Below are 8353 nucleotides of genomic sequence, written 5' to 3' on the forward strand. Positions count from 1 at the left end.
CTTGTTGCTACTCCTTGCAAGCTTGATTTAGTACTCTTTCCTTTCATTTGTTATAAAATTTTACCAATATTACAACAGTATAACTCATAATTGGACTTCGATTTGATCATGGTTAAGAGACTGAAAGAATTTATTGGACTTTATGATTTTAAAAAACCATGTAATATTTCAATGTGTCCATCAGTGATTGATCTTGAAATGTGGACCATCCAAAAATACGTACCTTCTGCGATTGGTATTGGGTTTGAAGTCAAAATTCTTCTTAAGAGAATATTAGAGGACTTAAGATTGACAATTTTTTATACGACTCATTTACTGACTGTCACTGAATTGTTACCAATTGTCTACCTATTTTTGGCAGTCTGTAGTCGGAATAAAAAAATGTTTTAACGTTGGTTTGGTAGGTGGTATAATTTTTATTTTGTCGGTTAACCAACTGACTTAATGTACTTCGGCCCTCAAAATAGTTTTTACATTACTCGGCCCAAAAACATGTTCAATAATCACTTGTTAAGCCCCCCCCCCCCCCCCCCCCCCCAAAAAAAAAAAAAAAAAAAAAAATTGGGCCAAAAAACAATTCATTTTGTCCCATAAAAATAGTCTTGGTTCAATATAAAAAGCCTATGAAGGTTTGGTGACTTTATTGAGTTAACTGACTATATATATATATTAAACTTTAAATTAATCCCAAAATCACGGTGTCCTAATTGAGTTCGGGTGACTCTCGATTGGGTTTCGGTGGTGTCCCGACGGGTTCCGATCGGATCTCAACGGTGTCCAAACTAGGTCCTAACGGTGTTTCAGTCAGGTTTTCGATTGGGTCCCAACGGTATTTTAGTTGGGTCCTCGAGGTAGTTCTGATAAGGTGTTGATGACGTTCTGGTTGAGTCTGTCGATTTGAAAATGAGATGTTCAACTCAAAAAAAAAAATTGATTACAATTTTTAAAAATGAAAACTATTTTTTGAGTAATTAAAAAAAAAAAAAAAATTTATTGTCTCTTAGTTAGGTCTCCGAAACAACCGGAGTCTTAACTCTTAAATGAATTGAAGGCCCATTATTTACGGTACCTTTGAAACGGGGTGTTTGGCTTATTTGACGTGACTCGTCGGAGACGTTATCTACTCATTTTTTTAAAGAGTACTTTTCTCGTCTTTTTTCTTTCATTCACCAAGTCAACAAGCATTTACTTTATAAAGTTAGAAGAATTACAGAATTTTTTTTTTTTTTTAATGACAATGCTATTATTTTATCATAATTACGTTTTCCACCACATCAACACGATTCTCCCATTTATTTGATTGTTATTTGTTTATGCCCAAATCCAAATACACTTCCCAATTCCTAATAATACATTCAGAAAGAAAATAAAGAAGACAAAAAAACCAGGAAAAATGATTTATATTTTTTTTTTTCTAATTTTTTTATGAGGGGTAGTTTTGTCATTTTATTGTGCAAAGGGAAGACATTAACAACTCATATATAAGAAATGTTTTACATAAAAGCGTCAGCTTGAGTATGTTTTTCAAAGTCTACGGTAAGAAAATTGAAATAGCTATGACTTAGGTTAAAAGTTAAGCATAGATAACATAAAAATTAAGGTAAAAAATTTTAAAAATCCAATGAAAATAAGATTTAGATAGAAATTTCCTCCAAACCAATTCGGAAATATCTTTCAACCCATTTAAAATAGTGCAAAGTGTATATAAACATTTAAAACGTTAGTCTAACTTAGTAAACAACTATTAATGACCTTAAGAATCTGTTGAACGTTATAAATGTTTATAGATACTTGTCATTATTTTAAATGAATTTGAGGGTATTTTTGTCCAAAAATTTAATTAAAAAAAAAAAAAAGGGACCGAAACTCCATTATTAATGTTACTGTTAATGATTAATCAAGTGGGCGGGGAAGTGGAGCAAGTGGCAGAAAGGCAACCGTCAACGTGAAAATCAGAAAGACCCAATCGATTCTCATAAAACCCCCCCAAATCCTCAACAATTCATCTTTCTGATTTTCCAGAGCAAAAAGGAGGAAGCTTTCCGATTTTTTCTTCATTGCCATTTTTTGGCAACCCTAATAAGAGTTCTCTGAATTCCTTTTGTTCAGGTCACGGGATTTGAATTCCCGTCGGGTGGGTTTTTGTGATTATGGTAACGCTGAGTAGCTCCATCACTGCTTGGATCGGTCACTTCCTCGCTTGCATGGGGTGAGTTCTCGATTTCGAGCGCTAATTCTCGATAATCATTTATTTATTTTTAATTTGTTTGTTTAAATTTGGAGTACTTTTCTTGCTTATTTGAGTGAATTAATTGCTACGATTTTTGTCTCCAAAATCAAGAAAAGTAGTTCTAGCTGCTGCTGTTTCTGCTACTAATGTTAATTTTGGCTTTGATCTTTTTCTTTCCTTTCTGGGATGTTCGTTGACTTCTTTGTTATCCTACTACCTTTTGCTATCTAAGACGGTGTAATTTGAAAAATTATTGGCACTAATAAGTGTCGGTGGTTTTTTTTTTTTTTTTTTTTTTCTCTGTAGGAGAGTATTAAAAATGATATGTATGTAACATGGCAAGGAAATATAAATTGGTGCGATTCTTCGTCAATTTTACACCTCTAAATAGCTTTTCAATGGATGAGCATTTTGACAAACCTACTGCTGGATTACAAGCCCTCCCATGCCTTCTCTGCTTGCAAAATATCATAGCAATTGGAAACTAAGGACTCTCTCATCTATGAAACTTTTAAATTTCAGCTTTTTTTATGTTTTATAAAAAGTGAGTGTATGATTAGGATAAAAATGATACATGCGCATTTTGTTTAGATACTTAACGGTGGTATTGTTAAAATATTAATTCAATTGATGGTTACTGAGTGGTGTATCACTAACAAGAGTGAGACTATGTGTAATTTGAATCTGACCCATGTGTATTTCTACATATATATAGGCATTTGCTTTGGTGGAGTGACCAAAATGGATAGGATTTGATTTTTGATAGAAATGAGATGGGGGTGTTTTAAGCAGGGCTTTGGCAGTGGAAATGGATCCGTGTTGTTTTTGGACAATCGCTTATCCTGTGGTAACAGACCTTGAATCTATGAACTGGTACAGAAATGGGGAAATAGGATTCTGGTGGGTATGGATTGCAAAACAATTATGTAGCTACATCCTTAGCATTCAAATTCCAGATGGTAAAAGTTTTGCCAACTCCTATAAATAGGCCCCCATCACGTTTTCATTGACAAGGAAAGAAGACATCAAGATTGCACAAGTTTATTTGCATCAAGATTGCTTACATTTGCTTGTGCACTTTATGTCCTCTGGGTGGTATTTTTTCATTGTTATTTTTATTGCAGAACTGCTCTACTATGTTTTCTTAAATTAAGCTTTCCATGTCGGGACCTTTCCGCCCATTGCTGAGCGGTTTAACCTACTGTCTTCATCGCTGTCTTACTAGTTGTCAATCTATTTTCACGTTTCAGTTGTTCCCTTTGCGCTTTATTCCTGTGCTCAATGTTTCATTATGTCAAATGGAAACTAAATGAACTAATTAAGGCTGCAATAGGTCATCAATCATGACATGGAAAGTAAATGAATCTATAATTAACTTAGGCATTGATGCTATGAATTTATCATCTTGAATGGGCAATTGGAGCCAGAACTAAAATACAGTGAATATACTTATATTGAAACTAAGTCACACGTTCAATTTTGGTAGCTCCTATAAATTACGACATTGTTAGTACCCTGATTCTCAAGAAGAAAACTATCTAGTTATTCCTATGCATCTAAAAATACTGGTATCCATTCCTATCTTAGAAAGATGGTTGAGAAACTGCACCAGGATATGCTTATTGTCTAGTGTCCTTGATAATTGTGAATTAAGCTTGATGATCCTTTTGTGGCACTGTTGATACTGCATCTAACTTTGCAACTATTGAACCTAACTGAAATATTCTGTCTCCTAAGTGGGAAAGGAAAAAAGGAAATTAAATTTTGATGACTACGACTTATACTGGTTTAACTGCTAACACTTATTGATCTTGCCTTAATGCTGTACTGTCTTGGTTGCTGCTATTTGTTGTATATGTGATTTAACTTGGTTTGTAACAGAACAGGGGTTGTTTTGGATGCTGCACTAAACCCACACCAATTATTGCTGTTGATGAGCCGTCAAAGGGACTGAAAATTCAAGGGCGCATGGTGAGAAAACCTAGTGTATCTGATGATTTCTGGAGTACCAGCACGTATGATCTGGACAACAGCACTGTCCAATCTCAAAGAAGCATCTCATCCATTAGCACGTCGAACCAGACCCTAAATTGTGGAAGTGGCATTGCTAGCATGAGCAGCAATTCTGATTTTGTAAATAATGGCAAGTTTCCTTCCTATGTTATCCTTTGTTTCCTGCTTATGTACTGAGAAATTGTGGTTGTTCTTATATGGTACCATCTGGAGATTTTTATGACCCCCTTTTTGTGAGTCATGTTCATGTTTATGGGTTTATGGCTGGTGCATCACTTGTACCCTGGTTTAGTGCAATTCTGGTTTGTGAGACTGTCATGTAAAATGTACATCACTTGACATGCAGGTGTTCTTCTCTGGAATCAAACCAGGCTTCAATGGATTGGATCTAGCAGGTCCAGGGATCATACTCAACGGAGTCGGGAACCCAGATTAAGGTGTGTTCATTACTTGTGCCTTTTATGATGAATTCATTGATTGAAAGCCTGCAGCAACCATCCAGCAAGTCTATAGAATCAAGTGCTGCCGTTTCCCACTTACAAAAGCAAAGTCAGCACGTTTTAATTGGTTTCTTAATGTATTGTTCATAGTCAGCCCTTCTTGATTCAATGTGTTTGCTGCATGCAAAATATTTGCGACCTTTTGGAAATGATACTGATCACTGATTGATATAACTGCTTTTATAGTTTGATTAAGAAGGGAGAAATCATATGGAGGGGACATATATCTGGCAGAAATAGATTATTACATGATAAAGTTATTCTTTGTTCCCCGTTCTATGAGCTATAATCCCTCTTATTTATTTTTGTTCTACTTATTGTGTCTTTGCAGTTGGAATGCGACTTATGAAAGTTTGCTTGGTACCAAGCAGCCATTCCCCCAGCCAATCCCTCTATCTGTAAGTCTGCTGTGTAATTTGTTAATCTTGCTTCTTCTTTTTCGTTGGAGTATTTTACTAATTTCACTGTTTGCTATTAATGCTTTAAATTTCAATTGATAGGAAATGATAGACTTTCTGGTAGATGTATGGGAGCAGGAGGGGCTGTATGATTGAGGAACTGTATCATATCAAGACCCCACTGTCTTTGTAACTATTAAGAGTTGTTCGTGTATAGTTGAGGGCCAAAGGAGGAACAAAAAGATCAAACAAATGTTTCTAAATTTTAATTCTACACGCTAATGACCATCTTTTTCTCTTCTTATCTTTCTTTTTTCCTTTTCCTCTTGTACATGCCCTATTGGACTTGGCCCTCTACCATATTCAAACTGAATACAGGTGCAAATATGTCGATGATTAACACTAAACTTGTTGCTCTCTTCTCTTTTCGTTTCCTTCTCGATAGGCGGATGTGATCTTCTTCTTCTTCTTCTTCCGTTTTTATTTACGGAGTTCGGTGTTTATCTGTATGAATAAATTTGTTTTGATCATATTGAGGTAGCTCCATTTATATGGTGTTATTATCTATTTGCCCGATTGGTAGTGTTCATTTGGTGTTTGTGTCCCGAATGGTTCGGAGTATGTTTGGATGGTTTCGTCGTTTGGCTTTTTCCAAATGCTTAATGGGCCACGAAATGTAATATTTTAGGATATTTTATTATATAATCATTATTTTTAAATCAAATAATTCAGATTCTACCATCTCAACTATTGCCATTTTTATAATGTTGTAAATGATAAGGTGATTATAATTGAAGAACACTTGGTAGATATCCAAAAAGAATTTAGAGGATTTTGATCTAAAATTTCCAACATTGGATACTCAAAAGGGTATCTAGCGAGGATCTTAGGCATTTCTACCATCTCTAGTCCCACAATGCAGAAGATTTGGGTCATATGAATCATGATGCCTTTTTTATGCTGAGGAAAAGCTGCGAAGCACATATGATAATTCAAATTGATAAAGAAAATGTAAAATATTATACACATGGTCTCGAGTTCAATCATAATCATGCTCCCCATATTCCATAATGTGCTCACATGATTGCCATCGCAACAAAAAAAGCTCAAAAGCACAAGCATTGAAATTGATTTGGTTGATAACAGTGGTATAAAATTGAAGGATTCATATGAGTTCATGAGTAGGCAAGCTAGTGGGAAAGATGCTCTTGGTTTCACGAAGCAAATCAAAAAAATTACCTTCACAACAAACGACAACGAGAGTTGAAATATGATTAGAAGAAAAGTTTACTTAGATACTTTAATCATTCCTTTTATCATGCGATATAGTTAGATTTTGTAGAACAGTTAACAAATACCTTTTTTGGCAAATAATCATATGATTATTGATTATAATTTATTTGGTAATATAGTTTCTTATGATATGACATGTATAACTAACAAAGGAGTATCTACCGCTTGCAATGTTTGATGAGTTTAATCATTATATGACATAAACAAGTACTTGGAGTGGTTGGACCAAACTACCGTGCTTCAATTTAAAAGTTTTTTTTGTATTTTTTTCTTGAGGGCATTTTCATAATTCTAAGTAAATAGCACACATAAGTCACATGTACTTTTTGTTAATAATTGGTAATTTAAGGGGTTGAGGGTGACATATAGTTCTTAGGAGCAATGTATAAATGATCGGTGGTTGATAGGCATTTCGGGGAAAACTAGCTAGCTCTGGGTTCGAGTGGCGTTCTTTTTCTTTTATTATTATTTTTATTTTTTTATAGATTGATAGATTGAAATTTAATCTAGTGTGGTTGAGGTTCCGGGTATACATTTGGTTTTCTTTCTCTATTTTCGTTGCCATATATTTTCTTTCTTTCTTCTATGAGCTTTTGCAGTTATAAACGGAAAAGACGATCGTATAGAGAAAACATTTTGTACGGGTTCAAAATTTATCCCAGAGAGAGACGGGTTACAAAAGAAAAATAAAATAAAATAAAATTATAACAGAAGATCTTATAATAAATGCCCTATTTTGAGTGAGTGGTAATAATACATTGTAGAATCCTTTTGAATTTTTTTTTTTTTTTAAAAAAAAATGATATTGCAAACATTAACGTAGGTGATCCGGAGTCAGATCCTCAGACATCTGCAAAATTTGGGAATGTGTTGTTGAATTCCGTTATTGACTCATTTATTATTCACTGCACACCAGCATACCAGCATGGATATTGGATACTCGGTGCTCATTTATCACACAAAAATAATAAAGAAATGCAATGCCCAGAGAGAGTGAGACAAAGATCTTCTCAAAAATCACTTGAGATGTGGAATGGAAAGCAATTTTATTGTTCGAATTATTAATCATATGAGTAGCAAATTTGAACAGATTTTGGATAGTCTATCTCGTTAGAGCAGATGGATATCAAATTGCTGAAAATCCAAATTCGAAGTGTTTTCAAGTGAGCGACAAGTCTGCAGTTACTGCGGTTGGATCTAAAGTGAAACATTAGTTTTAGGGAGTTGAGATTTTCGGCTACCATGAGGCAGCCAAGTGTCAGACATGACTTTTTTTTTTTTTTAATTGGAGAAGGGAGATATTAAAGGAAAATTCAAATTTGAGGTATTAACATTAAATTTGAGGTATTAGCACTAAATTTAGGATGATAAAATCACTTTTAAGTGATACCGTCCCTAAAGAGTTAACCTTCCACCCATAGGTTTTAGTTTTAAATCAAAAAATAAATTTTGAGGCATTAGAAATTAAATATTAACTTATAAAAATTTAATAAAAAAAAAAAAAAATCTAGCAGGACTATGAAGAGAGAGATTTTTTTACAATTTTTTTTTTTTTTTTTTAATAAAGTCACATCAGACTTTAACAGACACTTATCTGACTCTTGGCAGCCTGATAGCGGGACTCAGTTTTAGGTGCTTGGTAGTTGCAAAATATTGAGACAATATTCCATCCCCATAAAAAGTAAGCCTGATTTTAAGCAGATGATCCCTCCTCCATACGTCAGCTGATCTGCCAATAAGATTTTGAATGAATGCAGAGAATCGATTGCTCACCAAATCAATCTTCATCAAATAACGTCCGGAAGATTTTGAATGCAATGAATCAATTTCTCACCAAATGAATCTTTATCAAATAATTTTCAAAGATATGTCACAAGCATTACTATTTTTTTTTTCTTTTCTTCTTTCTTCTTCTTTTG

At 34.0% G+C, this 8353-nt stretch overlaps 1 protein-coding gene across 4 annotated transcripts; it reads left to right on the forward strand.

Moving 5' to 3' along the window:
* The first annotated feature begins 1914 nt into the window (after nucleotides 1-1914).
* LOC132166737 (uncharacterized) lies at nucleotides 1915-5730 on the forward strand. 4 transcript variants are annotated; one of them, XM_059577610.2, is made up of 6 exons: nucleotides 1915-2209; nucleotides 2946-3130; nucleotides 4117-4373; nucleotides 4590-4680; nucleotides 5075-5141; nucleotides 5244-5730. In XM_059577610.2, exons 2-6 carry the CDS (start codon nucleotides 3039-3041, stop codon nucleotides 5295-5297), a joined length of 561 nt encoding a protein of 186 aa, XP_059433593.1. In that variant the 5' UTR covers nucleotides 1915-2209; nucleotides 2946-3038; the 3' UTR covers nucleotides 5298-5730. The 4 variants fall into 4 exon arrangements, with proteins under 4 accessions (XP_059433593.1, XP_059433595.1, XP_059433594.1 ...); XM_059577612.2 differs by having other exon boundaries at nucleotides 2946-3077; nucleotides 4112-4373; XM_059577611.2 differs by lacking the exon at nucleotides 2946-3130.
* Nucleotides 5731-8353: the final 2623 nt, after the last annotated feature.

This window comes from Corylus avellana, chromosome 11, assembly GCF_965113065.1.
Source record: "Corylus avellana chromosome 11, dhCorAvel1.hap1.2, whole genome shotgun sequence".
Taxonomy (NCBI): domain Eukaryota; kingdom Viridiplantae; phylum Streptophyta; class Magnoliopsida; order Fagales; family Betulaceae; genus Corylus; species Corylus avellana.

Coding starts and splice junctions, on each gene's coding strand:
- LOC132166737 (XM_059577610.2), top strand. CDS start 3,039: ATGGATCCGTGTTGTTTTTGGACAATCGCTTATCCTGTGGTAACAGAC. Junction 4,681..5,074: donor AGTCGGGAACCCAGATTAAG/GTGTGTTCATTA, acceptor GTGTCTTTGCAG/TTGGAATGCGACTTATGAAA. Junction 5,142..5,243: donor CCCAGCCAATCCCTCTATCT/GTAAGTCTGCTG, acceptor TTCAATTGATAG/GAAATGATAGACTTTCTGGT.